The sequence below is a fragment of the Pan paniscus genome, chromosome 3 (genome assembly GCF_029289425.2).
Source record: "Pan paniscus chromosome 3, NHGRI_mPanPan1-v2.0_pri, whole genome shotgun sequence".
NCBI lineage: Eukaryota > Metazoa > Chordata > Mammalia > Primates > Hominidae > Pan > Pan paniscus.
Genome location: NC_073252.2, coordinates 150704434 through 150728392, shown reverse-complemented (window position 1 = coordinate 150728392; position 23959 = coordinate 150704434). Strand labels below are relative to the sequence as shown.

Here is a 23959-nt window from a genome sequence, read left to right as displayed (position 1 = left end):
GCAGTTGCAAGATTTAATAGAGTGAAAACAGAGTTCCCATACAAAGGGAGGGGACACAAACAGGGTAGCCATTGCTGGCTCGAATGCTTGGGTTTATATCCGGATCATTGTCCCTCCTGCTGTGCTCTCAGGCGATAGATGATTGGCTATTTCTCTACCTCCCGTTTTTGCCTAATTAGCATTTTAGTGAGCTCTCTTTACTATCTGATTGGTCGGGTGTGAGCTAAGTTGCAAGCCCCGTGTTTAAAGGTAGACGTGGTCACCTTCCCAGCTAGGCTTAGGGATTCTTAGTCAGCCTAGGAAATCCAGCTAGTCCTGTCTCTCAGTCCCCCCTCTCAACAGGAAAACCCAAGTGCTGCTGGGGATGTTGGCTGACGACTGCTCTAACTGCTTCCTGCTGAATTGGGGTGTAGTAGGGGTTGTGCAGTTGAGATTTCCGCGAGACGGGTGCCTTCGATGTCATTAACATCGGAGCATGTGGGCTAGCAGGCCGGTCCAGGGGTAGAAAGAATCTTAACAGCTGTGAGACAGAAGCACAAGGTTACCTATAAAGGAAAACCTATCAGATCAACAGCAGATTTCTCAGCAGAAACCCTACAAGCTAGAATGGATTGGGGCCCTATCTTTCGCCTCCTCAAGCAAAACAATTATCAGCCAATAATTTTGTATCCAGTGAAACTAAGTATCATATATGAAGGAAAGATACAGTCGTTTTCTGACAAATGCTGAGAGAATCGGCCATTACCAAACCACCACCACAAAAACTGCTGAAAGGGGCTCTAAATCTTGAAACAAATACTGGAAACACATCAAAACAGAACCTCTTTAAAGCATAAATCATACAGGTCCTATAAAACAAAAATACACATTAAAAAGCAAAAACGAAAAACAAAAGTACACAGGCAACAAAGAGCACAATGAATGCAACCGTACCTCACATTTCAATACTAACATTGAATACAAATGGTCTAAATGCTCCACTTAAAAGATACAGAACTGGCCTGGCGCAGTGGCTCATGCCTGTAATCCCAGCATTTTGGGAGGCTGAGGGGGGTGGATCACGAGGTCCGGAGATTGAGACCATCCTGGCCGACATGGTGAAACTCCATCTCTACTAAAAATACAAAAATTAGCTGGGCATGGTGGCACGTGCTTGTAATCCCAGCTACTCGGGAGGCTGAGGCAGAAGAATCACTTGAACCCGGGAGGTGGAGGTTGCAGTGAGCCGAGATCACGCCACTGCACTCTAGCCTGGCAACAGAGCGAGGCGAGACTCCATCTAAAAAAAAAAAAAGATACAGAAGATACAGAACTGACTGGGTGCAGTGGCTCACGACTATAATCCCAGCACTTTCGGAGGTCGAGGCGGGTAGATCACCTGAGGTCAGGAGTTGGTGACCAACCTGGCCAACACGGTGAAACCCTGTCTCTACCAAAAATACAAAAAATAGCTGGGCGTGGTGGTGGGTGCCTTGTAATCCCAGCTACTCCGGAGGCTGAGGCAGGAGAATCACCTGAACCCAGGAGGTGGAAGCTGCAGTGAGCCAAGATTGCGCCATTGCACTCCACCCTGGGCAACAAGAGCGAGACGCTGTCTCAAAAAAAAAAAAAAAAAAGATACAGAGCCACAGAATGGAAGGCCCTGCTGCCTTCAGGAGACTCACCTAACACATAAGGACTCAGATAAACTTAAAGGAGTGGTAAAAGGCATTTTATGCAAATGCACACAAAAAGCAAGCAGGGATAGCTATTCTTACATCAGACAAAACAAATTTTAAAGCAACAGCAATTAAAAGAGACAAACAGGGACATTATATAATGGTAAAAGGCCTTGTCTAGCAGGAAAATATCACAATCCTACACAAATATGCACCTAACACTGGAGCTCCCAAATTTATAGAACAATTACTAATAGACCTAAGAAATGAGATAGAGAGCAACACAATAATAGTGGGGGATTTCAATACTCCACTGACAGCACTAGACAGGTCATCAAGACAGAAGGTCAACAAAGAAACAATGGATTTAAACTATACCTTGGAACAAATGGACTTAACAGATACATATGGAACATTTCATCCAACCACCACAGAATACACATTCTATTCAACAGCGCATGGAAATTTCTCTAAGATAGACCATATGATAGGCTACAAAATGAACCTCAATAAACTTAAAAGAAAATTGAAATTATATCAAGCACTCTTTCAGACCACAGTGGAATAAAACTGGATATCAACTCCAAAAGGAACCTTTGATACCATGCAAATACATGGAAATTAATAACCTGCTTCTGAATGAGCACTGGCTCAAAAATGAAAACAAGGTGGAAATTAACCTATCAAAACCTCTGGGAAACAGCAAGGTGGTGCTAAGAAGTGCAAAGAGGTGCTAAACGCCTACATCAAAAAAACTGAAACAGCACAAACTGACATTCTAAGGTCACACCTCAAGGAACTAGAGAAACAAGAACAAACCAAACCCAAACCCAGCAGAAGAAAGGAAATTACCAAGATCAGAGCAGAACTAAATGAAATTGAAACAAACAACAACAAAATACAAATGATAAATGAAACAAAAAGGTGGTTATTTGAAAGATAAATAAAATTGATAGACCATTAGCAAGATTAACCAAGAAAAGAAGAGAGAAAATTCAAATAACCTCACGAAGAAATGAAACAGGAGATATTACAACTGAAACCACTGACAAACAAAAGGTCATTCAAGGCTACTATGAACACCTTTACACACATAAACTAGAAAATCCAGAAGAGGTGGATACATTTCTGGAAAAATACAACCTTCCTAGCTTAAATCAGGAAGAATTTGATACCCCGAGCAGATCAATAACAAGCAGAGAGACTGAAATGGTAATTTTAAAATTATCAACAGAAAAAGTCCAGGACCAGAGAGATTCACAGCAGAATTATACCAGAAATTCAACACAGAATTGGTACCAATCCTTTTGACACTATTCCATAAGAGAGAGAAAGAAGGAACCCTCCCTAATTCATTTTATGAAGCCAGCATCACCCTAATACCAAAACCAGGAAAGGACATAATCAAAAAAGAAAACTACAGACTGATACCTTGATGAACATTGATGCTAAAATCCTTAACAAAATATTAGCTAATCAAATTCAACAACATATCAAAATGATAATCCACCATGATCAAGTGGGTTTATACCAGAGATGCAGGGGTGGTTTAACATATGCAAGTCAATAAATGTGATAAACCACATAAACGGAATTAAAAACAAAAGTTAAACAATCATCTCAATAGATGCCGAAAAAGCATTTGACAAAATCCAGCATCACTTTATGATTAAAACTCTCAGCAAAATCAGCATACAAGGGACATACCTTAATGTAATAAAAGCCAACTATGAGAAACCCCACAGCCAACATAATACTGAATGGGGAAAAGTTGAAAGCATTCTCTCTGAGAATGGGAACAAGACAAGGATGCCCACTCTCACCACTCCTCTTCAACATAGTACTGGAAGTCCTAGCCAGAGCAATCAGACAAGAGAAAGAAATAAGGACATCCAAATTGGTAAAGAGGAAATCAGACTGTCACTGTTTGCTGATGATATGATTGTTTACCTCGAAAACCCTAAGGACTCCTCCAGAAAGCTCCTAGAACTGATCAAAGGATTCAGCAAAGTTTCCAGATACAAGATGAATCTAGGCAAATCAGTAGCTCTTCTATAGCCCAACAGTGACCAAGAAGAGAATCAAATCAAGAACTCAGCCCCTTTTACAATAGCTGCAAAAAATAATAATAAAAAAATACTTTGGAATATACCTAATGAAGGAGTCAAAAGACCTCTACAAAGAAAACTGCAAAACACTGCTGAAAGAAATCACAGATGATACAAACAAATGGAAACACATCCCATACTCATGGATGGGTAGAATCAATACTGTGAAAATGACCATACTGCCAAAAGCAATTTACAAAGTCAATGCAGTCACCATCAAAATGCCACCATCAAGAATGAAGAATCACGGAATTAGAAAAAACAATTCTAAAATTCATATGGAACCAAAAAAGAGCCCACACAGCCAAAGGAAGACTAAACAAAAACAACACATCTGGAGGCATCACATTACCTGATTTCAAACTATACTATAAGCCATCACCAAAACAGTGTGGTACTGGTATAAAGATAGGCATGTAGACCAATGGAACAGAATAGAGAACCCAGAAATAAACCTAAATACTTACAGCCAACTGATCTTTGACAAAGCAAACAATAACATAAAGTGGGGAAAGGGCACCCTTTTCAACAAATGGTGCTGGGATAATTGGCTAGTCACTTGTAGGAGAATGAAACTGGATTCTCATCTCTCACCTTATACAAAAATCAACGCAAGATGGATTAAGGACTTAAACCTAAGACCTGAAACTATAAAAATTCTAGAAGATAACATTGGAAAAACCCTTCTGGACACTGGCTTAGGCAAGGATTTCATGACCAAGAACCCAAAAGCAAATGCAATAAAAACGAAGATAAATAGCTGGGACCTAATTAAACCAAAGAGCTTTTGCATGGCAAAAGGAACAGTCAGCAGAGTAAACAGACAACCCACAGAGTGGGAGAAAATCTTCACAATCTATACATCTGACAAAGGACTAATATCCAGAATCTACAATGAACTCAAACAAATTAGTAAGAAAAAACCAAATAATCCCATCAAAAAGTAGGTTAAAGATATGAATAGACAATTCTCAAAAGAAGATACACAAATGGCCAACAAACATATGAAAAAATGCTCAACATCACTAAATGATCAGGAAAATGCAAATCAAAACCACAATGCAATATCACCTCACTCCTGCGAGAATGGCCATAATCTAAAAATCAAAAACCAGTACATGTTGGTGTGGATGCGGTGAACAGGAAACACTTCTCCACTGCTAGTGGGAATGTAAACTAGTACAGCCACTGTGGAAAACAGTGTGGAGATTCCTTAAAGAACTAAAAGTAGAACTATCATTTGATCCAGCAATCCCACTCCTGGGTATCTAGCCAGAGGAAAAGAAGTCGTGCAAAAAAGATACTTGCACACACGTTTATAGTGGCACAATTCACAATAGCAAAATCATGGAAACAACCCAAATGCCTATCAATCAATGAGTATATAAAGAAACTGTGGTGTATATATATGATGCAATATTACACAGGCATAAAGAGGAATGAATTAACAGCATTTGGAGTGACCTGGATGAGATTGGAGACTACTATTCTAAGTGAAGTAACTCAGGAATGGAAACCAAACATCGTATGTTCTCACTGATTATGTGGGAACTAGGCTATGAGGATGCAAAGATGTAAGAATGATACAATGGACTTCAGTGGTTTGGGGGGAAGAGTGGGAGGGGGACGAGGGATAAAATATGGTGCAGTGTATACTGCCTGGTGACAGGTGCACCAAAATCTAACAAATCACCACTAAAGAACTTATTCATGTAACCAAATACCACCTGTACCTCAATAACTTGCGGAAAAATAAAAATAAAAAATAAAACTTTTTATCCTAAAGTTAAAATTTGAGAGGAAGGGGGAAAAATTTGTTTCAGTGCTACTCAAAGGCAAATAAATGTTCTTAAGACTCATGAATGAGTTTAATGTGCAAGGCAACCTCAAAGAACAAACCTGGTGAAATAAACTACCGGTATCAAGAATGGAGCTGACATTTACTCCAGTTTTAATTACTGTAGTAAATAAATAAGACAATGTGTTATTGCTTCAAGGTCAGACCAAAAAAAGAAGAAAGAAAAGAGATACCAGAAACAGACCCACACACATACAATCATCTGAAAACAAAGCCCCCAGTGGAGGAAGGATAGTCTTTTTTTCTCCCAGCTTTATTGAGGTATAATTGACAATTAAAATTGTATTTAATTGTAAGGTATACAACGTGGTTTCCATTTACATTTATACTATGAAAGGATTACCAGTCAATCAAACTAATGAGCATATCCATTACTTCACAGTTATCATTTGTATTTGTATGTGTGGGTGAGAATACTTAAGATCTACTCTCAGCACATTTCAAGTATATAAAACATCACATAGTCAATAAACTATAGTTAGCATGCCGTATATTGTATCTCCAGAACTTACCCGTCAACTGCAGGTTTGTATCCTTTTATCAAAATCTTCCTCCCCCACCTCTTCAACATATGGTTTTGGATGTTCGTCTCCTCCAAATCTCATGCTGAAATGTGATTCTCAATGTTGGAGATGGTGCTAGGAGGGAGGTGACTGGATCATGGGGGCAGATCCCTCATGAATGGTTTAGGACCATCCCCTTGGTGATGAGTTCTCACCCAGTCCACATGAGATCTGGTTGTTTAAAAGACTCTGGGTCCTCCCCCTTCTCTCTTGCTCCTGCTCTCACCATGTGATGTGTCTGCTCCCCTTTTACCTACCACCATGATTGGAAACTTCTTGAGGCCCTCACCAGGAGCAGATGTTGGTACCACGCTTCCTTTACTGCCTGCAGAACTGTGAGCCAAATAAAACTCTTTTTTTTAATAAATTACCCAGTTTCATGTATTTCTTTATAGCAACATAAGAATGGACTAACACAGAAAATTGGTACCGAGGAGTAAGTATTGCTATAAATGTTCCTGAATATGTGGAAGCAGCTCTGGAACTGGGTAATGAGCAGAGGTTGGAAGAATTGAGAGGGCTCAGAAGAAGACAGGAAGGTGAAGGAAAATTTGGAACCTCTTAGAGACTGGTTAAATGGTTGTGACCAAAATGCTGATAGAAATATGGACAGTGAAGTCCAGGCTGACAAGGTTTCAGATGGAAATGAGGAAGCAAATGGGAACTGAAGTAAAAGTCACCCATGGTACACCCTAGCTTGGCTGCACTGCATTCATGTCCTAGGGATCTGTGGAAGTTTGAACTTAAGAGTGACAAATTAGGTTATCCGGCAGAAGAAATTTCTAAACAGCAAAGCATTCAAGAGGTGACCTGGCTGCCTCTAACAGCCTAAGATTGGATATGAGAGCAAATAAATGACTTAAAGTTGGAACTTATATTTAAAAGGAAAGCAGAGCATAAAAGTTTGGAAAATTTGCAGGCTGGCCCTGTGGTAGAGAAAGAATCCGAGCAGACTGTGGAGCAGCCACTTGCTAGAGAGATTAGCGTGACTAAAGGGGAGCCATGTGCTAACATCCAAGACAATGGGAAAAAGGCCTTAAAGGGCATTTCAGAAGTCTTTGGGACAGCCCCTCCTATCACAAGACCAGAGGCCTAGAAGAAAAGAATGGTTTTGTGGGCCAGACCCAGGATGCTGCTGCCCTGTGCAACCTTGGGACAGTGCTCCCCACATCCCAGCTGCGCCAGCTGCCACTTTGGAGAATATAAGCTGCCATATGTCTTGGCAGCTTCCATGTGGTGTTAAGCCTGTAGGTGCAGAGAATGCAAGACTGAAAGAAGTTTGGCAACTGCAGCCCCCACACAGAGTCCCCACTGGGCCACTGCCTAGGAGAGCTGTGGGAAGGGAGCCACCACCCTCCAGACCCGAGAATGGTAGAACCACCAACAGCTTGCAATCTCAGTGTGGAAAAGGCACAGGCACTCAACTCCAACCAGTGAAAGCAGCCATGGAGGCTGGGGCAGAGCTGCCCAAAGCCTGAGGTGCCCATCCCTTGCACCAGTGTGCCCAGGATGCAGAGCACAGAGTAAAGGAGATGGTTTTGGAACTTTAAGATTTAATGATTTCCCTGCTGGGTTTCAGATTTGTGTGGGGCCTATTCCCCTTCTTTTGGCCAAATTCTCCCTTTTAGAATGGGAATGTATACCTAATACCGGTACTACCATTGTATCTTGGGAGTAAATAACTTGTTTTTGGTCTCACACACTCATAGGTGGAAGAAATTCGTCTCTAGTTGAGAGTTTAGACTTGAGAGTTAATACTGGAATGAGTTAAGACTTTAGGAAACTACTGTGAAGGCATGACTACATTTTGAAGTGTGAGAAGAACAAGAGATTTAGGGGGCTAGGGGCAAAGTTTGTCCCTCCAAATCCCATGTTGAAATGTGATTCCCAATGTTAGAGGTGGGGCCTTGTGGGAAGTGACTGGATCATGGGGGCGGATTCTTCATGAATGGTTTAACACCACTCCCTTGGTAATAGGTGAGTTCTTGCTCAGTTAGTTTACACAAGATCTGGTTGTTTAAAAGAGTCTGGGACCTCCACCTTTTCTCTCTTGCTCCCTCTCTCACCATGTGATGTGCCTGCTTTGCCTTCCCCCATGGGTAAAAGCTCCCTGAGGCCCCACCAGAAGCTGAGCAGATGTTGGCATCATACTTCCTGTACAGCCTGCAGAACTGTGAGCCAAAACAAAATTCTTCTTTATAAATTACCTAGCCTCAGGTATTTCTTTATAGCAACTCAAAAACGGACTAACGTACTCCCTATAATCACCTATCTACTATCTGTTTCTATGAATTCAACTTTAAGATTCCACATGTAAGTACAGAATCATGCCGTATTTGTCTTCCTGTGTCTGGCTTATTGTACTTAGCCTAATATCTTCCAGGTTCACCTATGCTGTTACAAATGGTAGGATTTCTTCCTTTTTAATAGAGCCTGAATGATATCGCATTGTCTGTGGGTGTATGTGTATGTATATATTTTCTTTATCCATTCATCCATTAACAGACACTTAGGTTATTTCTATATTTTGGCTATTGTTTATAATGCTGCAAAGAACATGGGAGTATAGATAACTATTCAAGACAGTGATTTAATTTCCTTTGAATATGGAACTGCTAGATCTTATGGTCATTCTACTTTAATTTTTTAAGAAATTGCCATACTGTTTTCCACAACAGATGTACCAACTGACATTTCCACTAACAGTATATAAGGGTCAACACTTACCTTTGGACTTTTTGATAATAGTCATCCTAATAGGTATGAACTGATATCTCACTGAGGTTTTGATTAGCATTTCTCTGATGATTAGTGATGCTGAGCACCTTTTCACATACCTGTTGGCCATTTGTACTTTTTTTTTTTTTGAAAAATGTCTACTCAAATCCCCAGTTTTAAATTGAGCTGTTTTTCTGCTATTGACTTGTATGAGTTCTTTACATATTTTGGATATTAACACTTTATCAGATATATGGTTTACAAATATTTTCTCCCATTCCATAGGATGCCTTTTCATTTTGTTGATTGTTTCCTTTGCTGTGCAGAAAGTTTTTAGTTTGACGTAGTCCCACTTGTTTATTTTTTTGTTGCCTGTGCTTTTGACATCATATCAAAAAATTATTGCCAAGACCAATGTCATGGAGCTTCTCCCCTATGTTTTCTTCTAGAAGTTTTATAATTTCAGGTCTTACAGTTAGGCTTTTAATTTATTTTGAGTTAGTTTTGTGTATGGTGTAAGATAAGGATCCAATTTAATTTTTTTGCATATGTATAGAAAGCAGAGTCTTATCAAAAAACAGTGCTGATCAATTGAATATTTACATGAGAGGAAGAAAAATCTTGGTCCCTACTTCACATCATACACAAAAACTAATTCAAGATGAATCACAGACCATAGTGTGAAAAACAAAACAACACAACTTTTAGAAGAAACAAAGTGTCTTCAAGATACTGAAGTAGGCAAAGATTTCTTAAATGCGACATAAAAATTACTACAGAAGGAAACACTGAGAAATTGGACTTCATTAAAATTAACAACTTCTGTTCATCAAAAGATGCCATTAATAGAGTACAAAAACAAGACATAGACTGGAAGAAGATATTTGCATATATACATCCAAACAAATGGCATATACCCAGAATATATAAAGAACTCCTACAAATAGATTAGAAAAAAAGACACACACCCAGTAGAAAAATGGGCAAAAGGCTTGGAAAAGTACTTTATAAAAGACAATCTCCAATGGTCAATAAGAATATGAAAATGTGCTCAACATCATAGTCATCAGGGAACAGCATTTTATAACCACAATGGGATACCATTATAAGAATGGCTAAAACTGAAATGTATGACAATATGAAGAGCTAGTAAGGATGTGGAACAACTAGAACTCTCATTCATTGCTGGTGTTGCCAACTGGTCCAACCATTTGCCAAACATTCATATACTCGTGACCTGGCAATTTCACTCTTGGGTATGTACCCAACAGAAACAAATAATCAAGTACACCAAAAAATCTGTACAAGAATGGTCACAGCAGCTTTATTCATAATAATCATAAACTGGAAACAACCTAGATAACAATCAGCTGAAGAATGGATATACAAACTGTGGTATATTAACACACTGGAAAACTATACTACAATTTTAAACACTGAAATACTCGGGGGGTGGGGGGCAAAGGGAGGGAGAGCATTAGGACAAATACCTAATGCATGCAGGGCTTAAAACCTAGATGATGGGTTGACAGGTGCAGCGAACCACCATGGCACATGTATACCTATGTAACAAACCTGCACGTTCTGCATATGTATCCCAGAACTCAAAATTAAAAAAAAAAAAGATAGAAAAACTGCTATAAGCAACAATATGACTGAATCTCACAGACATAATGTTGAGTGAAAACCAGTTGAAAAAGAGTACACACTGTATGATTCCACTGATAGGTAGTTCAGAAACAGCCAAAAGCAATTTATGATTATAGAGTTAGGTTAATGTGGTTATCCCAGGATGGGATGAGTTGTATTGCCTAGAGGGCATAAGGAAGCCTTCTGAGGTCCTGGAAATGTTCTACATCTTTATCTGAGCGGTAGTTCTCTTGAGCGGTACACTTAACATTTGTGCTTTCTGCTGTGTAGAAGCTATACCTCAATAAAGAAGAAGAAGGAAAAAAATAGGCTTAAGATGGCAAGTGACTTCCCTAACCATGAATGCAACATTTTCTACGTATTGCATTACTCTTGGATAAAGGTCCTTAGCTTTCATCAGATTGTCTTTTAAAATATCAACTACCTGATGACAGATATTTTTGTTCACTGTATATCCCCAGTACCTGGTACAGAGCAGATATTCAGTAAATACTTGCATAGTAAGCTTGCAAAAAGAGCTGTTACCAAAAATAAGATGAAGAAATCATTAACTTGAATCTTGGCATAATTAGTATTAAAATTAGTAAAAGTTTATCAAGTAATTGGTATAGTCTAATGATGCTAACTTGAGTTTCTTTATTATGCAGGTGTGTCTTGGAAAGACTAAAATCTGAAATGAAAATTTCTTTTGTGTGCTCAGAATTTAAAAGTCTCTTGGTTCTATGAGTCACTCTATATTGGACCACAAGTGCTCAGAAACCAAGTTAAAGTACTTGCCATTAAAATAAACCTCGAGCTTGAAGACATACTAGTTCCTTTCAAAAGACTGTTAATGCAAAAATAAATGAAATTCAGTGGACATTTCTACTATTATTTAAACCGATCTATTTATAACAGTAATTCTCAACCAAGGAGGAATTTCTCCCCTCTCCTGGAGACATTCAGCAATATCTGGACATATCTGCTTGTCATAACTGCAGGGTACTACTGGCATCTATTAAATAGTAGGAAGAGGCCAGGGATGTGCTAACCATCCTACAATGTATAGGCCAATACACCCAACGAAGTATAATTTGGCCCAAAATGTCAACAGTGCTAAGACTGAGAAGTCCTGATTTAAGTTATCACCTTCTGCTAACTAAAAGATTTTATTCTTAAACACATGGAGTAAAGAGTCCTATTTAAACTACATAATAATTTAAGTACATTTCAACCACTACTTTTTCAAAAATACGAAAACTCTGTTTTTTAAGTTGTACACTTGCATCAAATGTCATAAAAAGGAATGTTTAATGCAAGTATCTCCAGAAATAATAACCATCACTATCATTTCTATGACTATATTAGACATATTATCTCATTTAATATTAATATCTTCATGAAAGTAAATAAGATATTCATTGTAGAGATTAGAAAACAAAAACCTGAAGAGATTAAATAAATAACTGGCTCAAGGTTATACTGCTAGAAATGTGGCATAGCTGAAATTTGAACCCAGATTATCTTCAAACCCATGGTGTTCCCATTTAAATGCAATAAAATTAAATTTCAACTGAGAGACAGATCAAAATTAAATGCACCCTGAGTATCATTTTCCACTGAGTCAAGTATGGCACTTTAGAAAATGAACAGCAAAATCAGAAGTGGCTATTTAGAAATTATGTACTAAATGACATATATATAGAAAAGATATTAGTGCCAATTTTAAAAGGATAATCTTTTTATTACAAACAGAATTAAGTAGTCTTATAAAGTTAGATACCAAAATCATCAGACATACTTTTGTGCTGATCAATTACTGAAAATAAACCAAAGCCTAATAGTTTACTGGCCTGGAGCTTAATCTTGACAAACTACTAAAATGGCCTTCCTTGTCATCCCTATATAATAACATTAGATTCCTGACTGAAGCCAATCTAAGAAAACAATCCTATATTAAATTTTGTCTATTACTTTCATCTCAACATTTAAAGACTTATCATGATTCTTTGCATTAAGAGAAAGAAAAGTGTTCTTACCCTATTAAAGCTATGTTCACGAGAGTCATCAACTTCTCCATTACTAGTCACTGGAATTTCTGCTGCTGAATTTTTGGGAGATTCTTGAGCCATGGTAGACTCCTAAAACAAAAGAAGAAAAAAAGCGCCGTAACTAATACCAAATCATAAAGACTGTATTCATGTTTATAGTACTTACAAGCCACCGTTTTAATATTTTTTATCATTGCAACCTACCAAATACTTGTATAATAATCAGAATACATATACAATTTTAAAATTCCATCTGGCTGCTTTAACTTCACTTAACCTAAACTTCTTAATTAAAAATGAGTTACATATTTGTTGTAGGTACCAGAGGCACTATCCTTGCCTCTTAAATAGTGTTATGATAGAACACTACTTACAATTGGAAAAAAAAAATTACAGAAAGCCAAGCTTGGTTGTTAATTCAACCACAGCAGCTCCATTTTTCCAACTGGAGTACTGCGAAGACAAATGAGAGCACAGGGCAGAGTAGAATTAGGTTGGTAACAGATCACTAGCTTAAAAATCCACAAACTTTAGTTGACAAGTGTTATCAAAATAATTCCTTGTCTATCACCAGACTTCAAGACTAGCTGGAAAGCTACAATAATCAAGACAATGTGGTATTGGTGAAAGAACAGACAAATAGGTCAGTGGAACAGAGAGCCCAGAAACAGACCCACATTAATGTAGTCAACTGATCTCTGACAAAGTGGAAAGGCAATGCAAAGGTGAAAAGACTGTATTTTCCGCAGTGGTGCTGGAATAATGGTGCTGGACATCCACATGCAAAAAATGAATCCACATAAAGATCTTACACTTTTCATAAAAATTAACTCAAAATGGATCACAGACTTAAGTGCAAAATGTAAACCATAAAGCTCATAAAGAGAGCATAGGAGAAAACCTAGATGACCGTGGGTATGGTGATGACTTCTTAGATACAACACCAATGCCATAATCCATGAAAGAAAAAACTGATAGGCTGTACTTCATTAAAATTTAAGATTTCTGCTCCACAGAAAACAATATGAAGGAATGAGAAGACAAGCCACGGACTGGGAGAATGTATTTGCAAAGAACACATCTTATAAAAGACTGTTATCTAAAATATACAAAGAATTCTTAATACTCAACATTAAGAAAAGAACCCAACTAAAAATGGGCAAAAGATCAGAACAGATGTTTTATCAAAACAGATGTTTCATCAAAGACAATGTAAAGCGGCTAGTAAGCATATGAAAAGATGTTCAACATCATATGTCATAAGGGAATTGCAAATTAAAACAATAATGAGATACTATAACAAAATTATTAGAATGGCCAAATCCTGTAACACTGACAACACCAAATGCTGACAAGGATGTGAAGCAACAGGAACTCTCACTCACTGCTAGAAGGAATGCAAACTGGTACAGCCACTATGAAACAGAGTTTGGTAGTTTCTCGCAAAATTAAACATACTCTTACATATGATTCAGCAATTGTGCTCTTTGGTATTTGCCCAAATGAACTGAAAACTTACTTACCCACATAAAAATTTACACACAGATGTTTACAGTAGCCTTATTTATTTATAACAATTTATAATTGCCAAAACTTGGAAGCAATCAAGAGACCCTTCAGTGAACAGATAAAATGTGGTACATACATAAATGGAAGATTATTTAGCACTAAACGTAAATAAGCTATTAAGTCACAAAAAGACATGGAAGAAATTTATGCAAATTACTAAATGAAAGAACCTAGGCCAAGTGCAGTGGTTCATGTCTGTAATCCCAACACTTTGGGAGGCTGAGGCAGTGGATTGCTTCAGCCCAGGAGTTTGAGACTAGCCTGGGGAACATAGTGAAACCCGTCTCTACAAACAATACAAAAATTAGCTGGGTGTGCTGGTGCATTCCTGTAGTCCCAACTACTTGGGAGGCTGGGGTGGGAGGATCATTTGAGCCCAGGAGGTAGAGGCTGCTGTGAGCCAAGATCACAACACTGTACTCCAGCCTGGGCAACAGAGCAAGATGCTGTCTCAAACAAACAAAAAACCCAATTTGAAAAGGCTACATACTGTATGATTCCAACTATATGATGTTCTGGAAAGGGTAAAACTATAGAGGCAGTAAAAAGACGAGAGGGTGCTAGAAGTTAGTGAGGAAGGAAGAATAGGCTGAACACAGAGGGTTTTTAAGGCAGAGAAACTTTTCTGTATACTACAGTGGCGGATACATGTCATTATACATTTGCCAAAATCCACAGAATGTACAACACCAAGAATGAACCCTAAGGTAAAGTACGAACTTGGGTTGATGATGTGTCAATGTAGGGTCATCAATTTTAACAAATGTACCACTCTAGCGAGGGATGTCAACAGTTGTGCATGTATGGGAACAGGCGGTACAGGGGAACTCTCTGTGCTTTCTCCTCAATTTTGCTGTGAAAACTGCTCTTGAAAATAATTAAAAATAGTAATAATGCTGTCTAAATCTGCCACTGCTTCTAAATTATGACCTTATGAAAGAATTGTTCCTAGATTTTAAAAATTATTGTAAAAAACACGTAACATAAAAATTACCATCTTAACCTATGTGTATAGTTCAGTACTGTTAAGTATATTCACATTGTTATGTAATCAATCTCCAAAACTTTTTCATCTTATAAAATTGAAACAGTATAACCCATTAAATTGCTCTCCATTTTCCACCTCCCCACAGCATCTGGCAACCACTACCCTACTTGTTTCTATGAATTTGACTACTCTAGGTAAGTGGAATTGTACAGTATTTATCTTTTCGTGATTGGCTATTTCACTTAACATAATGTCTTCAAGGTTTATCCATGTGGTAGCATGTGTCAAAATTTTCTTCCATTTTAAGGCTGGGTAATATTTTCTTGTATGTATATACCACATATATGTATCCATTCATCCTGTGATGGATACTTGGGTTGCTTCAAACGTTTAGCTATTGTGAACAGTGCTGCTACAAACATGGGTGTGCAAGATCCTGCAAGATCCTGCTTTCAATTCTTTTGGATATATACCCAGAAGTAGTATTACTAGATCATACTGTAATTCTATTTTTTAAATAAAATTTTTTATTTCAATAGCTTTAGGGGTACAAGTGGCTTTTGATCACATGGATGAAGTACATAGTAGGGAAGTCTAAGGTTTTAGTTCACCCGTCACCCCGGTAGTGTACATTGTACCCTATAGGTAGTTTTTTATCCCTCACTCCCCACCACCCTCCCCTCTTCTGAGTCTCCAATGTCCATTATGCCACTCTGTGTGCCTTCGTGTACCCACAGCTAAGTCCCCACTTATAAGTGAGAACATGTAGTATCTGGTTTTTTGATTCCTGAGTTGTTTCACTTAGAATAATGGCCTACCATTATTGGTTCTGTCCAAGTCACTGCAAGATATTATTTCATTCTTTTTTGTTAAGTAGTATTCCATGGTATATATAAACCCCATTTTCTTTACTCATTGGTTGTTGGGCACTGAGGTTGATTCCATATCGTTGGAACTGTGAACTGTGCTGCAATACACCTATGTGCAGTTTTGATATAGTGACTTTTTTCCTTTGGGTAGATACCCAGTAGTGGGAATGCTGGGTTAAATGGTAGATCTACTTTTACTTCTTTGAGATCTCTACATACTGTTTTATCACCAGCAATGTATAAGCATTCCTTTTTCACCACATTCATGCCAACATCTACTTTTTGACTTTTTAATCACGGCCATTCTGGGTGGGGTAAGGTGGTATCTCACGGTGGTTTTAATTTGCAGTTCCCTGAAGATTAGTGATGTTGAACATTTTTTCATGTTTGTTGGCCATTTGGGTATTTCTTTTGAGAAATGTCTGCTCATGTCATTTGCCCACTTTTTAATGGAATTACTTGTTCCTTGTAGATTCCGGATATTGGTTGTCAGATGCATAATTTGCAAATATTTTCTCCCATTCTGTAGGTTGTTTATTCTGATGATTATTTCTTTTGCTGTGCAGAAGCTTTGTTTAGTTAAGTTGCATTTATTTATCTTTGTTTTTCTTGCATTTGCTTTTGGGGTCTTAGTCATAAATTCTTTGCCTAGGCCAATGTCCAGAAGAGTTTTTGCTAGGTTTTCTTCCAGAATGTTTATGGTTTCAGATCTTAAGTCTTTAATCCATCTTGAGTTAATTTTTGTATGTGGTGACAGGCAAGGGTCCAGTTTCATTCTTCTACATGGTTATCCAATTTCCTCAGCACCATTTATTGAATAGTGTGTCCTTTCCCCACTCTGTTTTTGTATGCATTGTCAAAGATCAGTTGGTTGTATCTGGCTTTATTTCTGGGTTCTCTATTCTGCTCTATTATTCTAAGTATCTACTTTTATGCCAGTACCACACTGTTTTGGTTTACTATAGCCTTATAGTATAGTTTGAAGTGGGGTAATGTGATGCCTCTAGATTTATTCCTTTTGCTTAGGATTTTGGCTATTTGGGCTCTTTTTTGGTTCCATATGAATTTTAGGATTTTTTTTTCTAATTCTGTGAAAAATTATGCTGATATTTTGATAGGAATTTCACTGATTCTTTGGGCAGTATGGTCATTTTCAGAATACAGATTCTTATGGAATGTATTTTCATTCGTTTGTGTCATCTATTATTTCTTTCAGCAGTGTTTTGTAGTTCTCTTTGTGAAGATTTTTTGCCTCCTTGGTTAAGTGTGTGTGTGTATATGTATGTGTGTGTGTGTGTATGTATGTGTGGTGTGTGTGTGTATATATATATCAATTGTAAAAGGAATTGAGTTACTGAGTTGATTCTCTGCTTGGCTGTTGTTGGTGTATAGCAGTGCTACTATTTTGTGTACACTCATTTTGTAAACTGAGACTTTATTCATTTATCTGATTGAGGAGTCTTCTGGAGGAGTCCTTAGGGCTTTCTAGGTATCCAATCATTGGCAAACAGAGATCACCGGACTTCCTCTTTTCCAATTTGGATGCCCTTTGTTTCTTTCTTTTGCCTGATTCCTCTGGTTAGGACTTCTAGTACTATAATATGTTGAATAGAAGCAGTGAAAGCGGGCATGCTTCCCTTGTTCCAGTCCTTGGGGGAATACTTTCAGCTTCTCCTTGTTCAGCATGATGCTGGCTGTTGCGTGTGTCACATATGGCTTTATTTTGAGGTATGTTCCTTCTATGCCTAGTTTGTTGAGGGTTTTTATCATAAAGGGATGCTGAATTTTATCAAACGCTTTTTCTGCATTTATTGAGATGATCATACCATTTTTGTTTTTAATTCTGTTCATATGATGAATCACATTTATTGACTTGCATATGCTGAACCATCTCTGAATCCCTGGAAAGAAACTCACTCGATCATGGGGAATTACCTTTTTACTTTTTTTTTTTTTTTTTTTTGGATAAGAGTCTTGCTCTGTCGCCCAGGCTGGAGTGCAGTGGCATGATCAAGGCTCCCTGCAACCTCGGCCTCCTGGGTTCAAGTGATTCTCCTGCCTCAGCCTCCCGAGTAGCTGGGATTACAGGCCTGCACCAACACTTCCAGCTAATTTTTGTATTTTTAGTAGAGAGGGGGTTTCACCATGTTGGCCAGGCTGGTCTGGAACTCCTGGCCTCAAATGATCCACCCGCCTCGGCCTCCCGAAGTGCTAGGATTACAGGCGGGAGACACTGCACCTGGCCTCATGGGGAATTATTTTTTTGATGTGCTATTGGATTCAGTTTGCTAATATTTTGTTAAGAATTTTCACATCTATGTTCATCAGGTATATTGGTCTGTAGTTTTCTTTTTTGTTATGTCCTTCCCTGGTTTTGGCATCAGGGTGATACTGGCCCCATAGGATGAGTTAGGGAGCAATCCCTCCTTCTCAATTTTTTGGAAAAATTTCAGTAAAATTGGTACCAATTCTTTTTTTTTTTTTTTTTTGAGATGGAGCCTTGCTGTGTTGCCCAGGCTGGAGTGCAGTGGTGTGATCTCGGCTCACTGGAGCCTCCGCCTCCTGGGTTCAAGTGATTCACCTGCCTCAGCCTCCCAAGTAGCTGGGACTACAGGCACACGCCACATGCCCGGCTAATTTTTGTATTTTTAGTAGAGACGGGGTTTCACCATGTTGGCTGGGCTGGTCTCGAACTCCTGACCTCAAGTGATCTCTGCCTTGGCCTCCCAAAGGGCTGGGATTACAGGCATAAACCACTGTGCCCAGCCAGAATTGGTATCATTTCTTTGAATATCTGGTAGAATTCAGCTGTCTCCATCTGGCTGTGGGCTTCTTAAAATTGGCAGTTTTATTTATTTATTTTTAAATTACTGAATCAATCTCACTGCTTGTTATTGATGTGTTCAGGATTTCTATTTCTTCTTGATTCAAGCTTGAGGGGTTGTATGATTCCAGGAATGTATCTATTCCCTCTAGATTTTCTAGTTTGTATGCATAACAGGTGTTCACAGTAGTCTCGAATGATGTTTTGTATTTGTGTGGCAGCAGTTGTAATGTCTCCATTTTCATTTCCAATTGAGATTATTTGAATCTTCTGTGTTCTTTTCTTGGTTCATCTAGCGAGTAGTTTATCAGTTTTGCTTATCTTTTCAAAGAACCAGCTTTTTTTCATTGATATTTTGTATTTTTTTGTTTCAATTTCATTTAATTATGTTCTTTGTTATTTTTCTTCTGCTAGCTTTGGGTTTGATTTGTTCTTGTTTCTCTAGTTCCTTGAGGTGTGATGTTAGGTTGCCAATTTATAATATTTCATATTTTTTTATGTAGGTGTTTAGCACAATACATTTGTTAGCACTGCTTTTGCTGTATCCCAGAAGTTCTGAAAACTTGTTTCACTGTTATCATTCACTGCAAAAACTTTTTAAATTTCCATCTTTATTTCACTGTTAACCCAGACAACATTCAAGAGCAGATTGTTCATTTCCATGTCTATGTATGGTTTTGGGTTCTTTTTAGAATTGAGTTCCAGTTTTATTATGCTGTGATCTGAGAAGATACCTGATATAATTCTGATTTTTAAAAAATTATTGAGACTTGTTTTGTGGCCTGTCATGTGATATACCTTGGAGAATGTTGTGTGTGCTGATGAGAATCATGTTTATTCTACGGTTCCTGGGTGGAATGTTCTATAAATATGTTAGATCTATTTGTTCTACAGTGTAGCTTGACACCAGTGTTTCTTTGTTGACTTTCTGCCTCAATGATTTGTCTACTGTCACCAGTGGAGTATTGAAGTCCCAAACTATTTTTGTGTTGCTGTCTGTGTCTTTTCTTAGGTCTAGCAGTAATTGCTTTACAAACATGGAAGCTCCAAAGTTAGGTGCATATATGCTTAGGACTGTAACATTTTCTTGTTGAACTTTTTACTATTATATAATGACCTTGTTTGTCTTTTTTTTTTTTTTTTTTTTTTACTGCTGTTGCTTTTATAGTCTGTTTTATCTGATATAATGGCTACTCTTGCTTGCTTTTGATTTCAACTTGTGTGAAATCTTTTTCCATCCCTTTACCTTGAGTCTGTAAGAATCCTTATGTGTTATCTGTGTCTTCTAAAGACAGCAGATACTTGGTTTGCAATTTTTTTATCCATTCTGCCAATCTGTATCTTTTAAATAGATCATCATGTTGTTACCTAGTGACTGTTTTCTTCACTGTATTATTGTTTTATGAAATCCTTGTGAATTTTATGCCTTCAGAAATTTCTATTCTGATGTGTATCAACCTTTTGTTTCAAGATTTAGAACTCCTTTTAACATTTCTTGTAGGGCTAGTCTAGTATTGACAAATTCCCTTGGCATTTGCTTGTCTTGAGAAAGACTTTATTTCTCCTTCATTTATACAACTTAGTTTTGCTGGATGTTATTCTGTTTAATGAGACTAAAGATAGGACCCCAATCCCTTCTGGCTTATAAGGTTTCTGCTGAGAAGTCTGCTGTTAGTCTGTTTTCCTTTATAGGTTACCTGATGCTTTTGTCTAACTGCTCTAGGAATTCTTTCCTTCATGCAGACTTTAGATAGCCTGATGACTATATGCCCTGGTGATGTCCTTTTTGCAATGAGTTTCCCAGGAGTTCTTTAAGCTTCTTTTATTTGGATGTCTAAATCTCCAACAAGGCCAGGGAGTTTTCCTCAATTATTCCCTTAAATAAGTTTTCCAATTTTTTTTTTCTTTTTCTTCTCTTAGGAACACCTATAATTGTTAAGTTTGGCCATTTTATATAATTCCCTATTTCCGAATGACTTTGTTCATTTCTTTTAATTCTTCTGTCATAATTTTTGTCTGACTGGGCTGATTCAAAAGTCTTGTCTTTGAGCTCTGAAATTCTTTTTCCTACTTGGTCTAGTCTATTGTTAAAGCTTGCCACTGCATGTTGTAGTTCCCTAAATATGTCTTTCGCTTCCAGAAGTTCTGGTTGGTTTTTCTTTAAAATATCAATTTAGAAAATTTTCATTCATATCCTGAATTGTTTTTTAAATTTATGTTGGTTTTCGCCTTTCTGTTCTTTTGTATCTCCTTCAGTAACTTAATAATCAACCTTCTGAGTTCTTTATCTGGTATTTCAAAGATCTCATCTTAATTTGGATCCACTGCTGGAGAAGTGGTGTGATCTCTTGGGGGTGACTCTCCCTCTGTTTTTTCATATTGCCAGAATTAGTTTTCTGGTTCCTTCTCATGTGAGCAGACTATTTCTTCTAACTATTTTTTGAATTTATTTTTTATTGTACTGGGTTCTTTTAAAAATTTCCTTTTCTCCCCCTTGAGCATGTGACTTAAATGTTTGTAGTTTACTGTCACTTAGCTTCAGCTCCGGGTGCTTTCAGTGGTGAAGACTCTGTATGAGTTCCTTGGTTATGTAGAGTCTTTGTGTGATGGCTTTGCCAGATGCTAGTTGCAGGAGAAATGTGCTGGGTGTGTGATATGGTTTGGATTTGTGTCCCTGCCCAAATCTCATGCTGAACTGTAATTCCCAATGTTGGAAGAGGAGCCTGGTGGGAGGTGATTGGATCATGGGGGCAGATTTCCCCCTTGCTGTTCTTGCGATAGTGAGTTCTCATGAAAACTGGTTGTTTCAAAGTGTGTAGCACTTCCCCCTTCATTCTCTTCCTCCTGCTCCAGCCATATAGGATGTGCCTGCTTCCCCTTCACCTTCCACTATGACTGTAAGTTTCCTCAGGCCTCCCAAGCCATGCTTCCTGAACAGGCTGTGGAACCATGAGCCAATTAAGCCTCTTTTCTTTATAAATTACCCAGTCTCAGACAGTTTTTTTAGCAATGTAAGAACAAACTAATACAGTGTGTGAGAAGGTTCACTGTCTCCTGTGGGGCTGGAATGGCAGAGGTCTCATGAAGCTTATTGTTCCCCAGTAGTGTGCACTTTCTAAATTTTTTTCCCCAGTATTTTATTCACCAGGTTGAACAGTTCAGGGTTTATGCCAGTAGGAGGTGCCCATGGGTAAAAACTGGCCGCAGCAAAGACAGGTGGGTAAATGCAATACTGTAATGGTGGGCAGAGGTCCCAGCCTTGACAGAAGTGGCTGTGGAAGCTCTCGGTGAAATGCACTGAGGTCTTCTTTGGGGGTGGGGGAGCCACCACAGCTCTTCTTCCAAGCCAGCAGGAAAGCAGTCTACCTCCCAATCACACTCTTGACCCAGTGTTCCAGCTATTCAGATCACAAACAGGCACCTCTTCTCATCTACAGGAATGCTGATGTTACACATACAGAGGAGTTGTGACTCCACCTCTCATGCAAACCTGAATCTAGAAGGCACTCCTCCTATGTGGATGTAGTCACCCTGAAATGTTCCAGAAATGCTGTCTAAAGAGGCACCTGCAATGAGCTCCCTAGGAGAAGCTGTAGCTATGTTTGCAGTGGTGGGCAAGAGGGAGAAGTAATCTCCTTCTCCAAGACCCTTCAGGAGCACCAGGGCTGCCTGACTGTTGAGGTAGAGCTGCACTTTCTCTACCAAGCCCAGAACTGCACTTGTGCCTCTGCTGAAAGAAACTTCCCCCAAGTAGAAAATTCATGGATTCAAGACCTGCAGTCTAGTTTCCTTTGTCCCACGGGGTACTCCCTTAATGTGGCTCACTCACTCACTCCCTTCCCCTAGGAGTAGCAGTCCCTGAGGGTCATACTGTGAATCCTGCTGCTCCTCTGGGTGTAGCTGCCCAGTGAAGCTGCCATACTCCAGGCTGGTGCTGGGGAATGTCTGCAATAGATTCAGTGACGTAACCTGTCCTCTAGTCTCCCAGCAGCAGGTACCAGCAGCAGCTCCGATGGGGGTGGGAGGGAAGTGACGTAGATTGAGATTTCCTTGTAAAGAGCCTTAGTGTGTTGCCTTTCTGAAATGCCAGCATAGCAGTAATGTACTGGGTACATGAACAGACTGAAGGCCTTCTAGTTAGCCAGGGTGATGCAGGCGATGGCAATAGTTGAGGTCATGCCACAGTTTTCTCTTTCCTGAGTGCTGTGTTATTGTGCCTGCAGATGCTGTAACGGGGCTGTGCCAGCTGTCCATCAGCCAGGAGGTAGCACTTGCAACTGCACCAGCTACAGTGGTAGTGGTGGAATTTGTGTTTGCCTTATGTTACCCAGGGGAGGTACTCTGCTGCCTCAGGTAACAGGCAGGGCCATGGCATTCCCAAAGGCCCCTGCCCATTGTGTTACACGACCAGGGCAAGTGAAGGAGCAAAGCTGGGTGGGGGCTGGGTCAGGCAAGTCCTTTCTCTGGCTCCCCAGGTACGAGCACAAGCAGCAGCACCTTGTGCTCAGAAGGTAGTTTCCTGGCTGCTGGGGTAATGTTCCAGGGAGAAGCGCACATGCTTTTGTTGTACAAAAGAATCTGCGTGGGAAGGAGGGGTTGCAGGCAGCACTAAGTCCTACTCAGCTCCTATGCACTTGGCAAGGCAGGTCTCACAACCCATAGTGTTCTGCTAGCAGCAGCCAGCTAGGTCCTAGGCAGCCTACATTTGGAAGGCAAAACTGCCCCCAGGCCACCAACCTATTCAGAGACACAGAAATCACAGTTTCCGAGAAACACCATTCCCAGTCTGTGGAAGCAGGAGTGCCCAGTTTCTGTTCCTGTGGCTACAGCACACTTACTGTTCCTCCCTTAATTCTGGCCAATGGTGTTCATCCTCACTCAAGTTTATAGCACAAATCTCAGTTGGGAGCTTCTCTCAACCTGTGACCTCAGCCTGAGTTAGCTGACATGAGGTCCCCTGTGATAGGGAATGGCTTCCCTCCATCCCTGCTGGAGTCTGGGCGTGCATGCAAAGCCCATCCTGATGCCGCTCCTTCCCATATATTCCCCACTGCTCACTAAATCAGCTCCAGTGCTGGACAGGGTTAAAGCCTTCCCCTCATGGCCTGGATTACTGGGTTCCCC

At 39.2% G+C, this 23959-nt stretch overlaps 1 protein-coding gene across 10 annotated transcripts in view; it reads right to left on the bottom strand.

Moving 5' to 3' along the window:
* Nucleotides 1–23959, bottom strand: part of ARFIP1 (ADP ribosylation factor interacting protein 1) — a 132914-nt gene that overhangs the window by 69822 nt on the left and 39133 nt on the right. For all 10 annotated transcript variants that reach the window (XM_008968908.6, XM_008968906.6, XM_008968909.6 and 7 more), the window contains one exon: nt 12574–12675. In XM_008968908.6, coding sequence (XP_008967156.1) covers nt 12574–12666 — 93 coding nt within the window. In that variant the 5' untranslated portion in view covers nt 12667–12675. The remainder of the gene's footprint in view (nt 1–12573; nt 12676–23959) is intronic.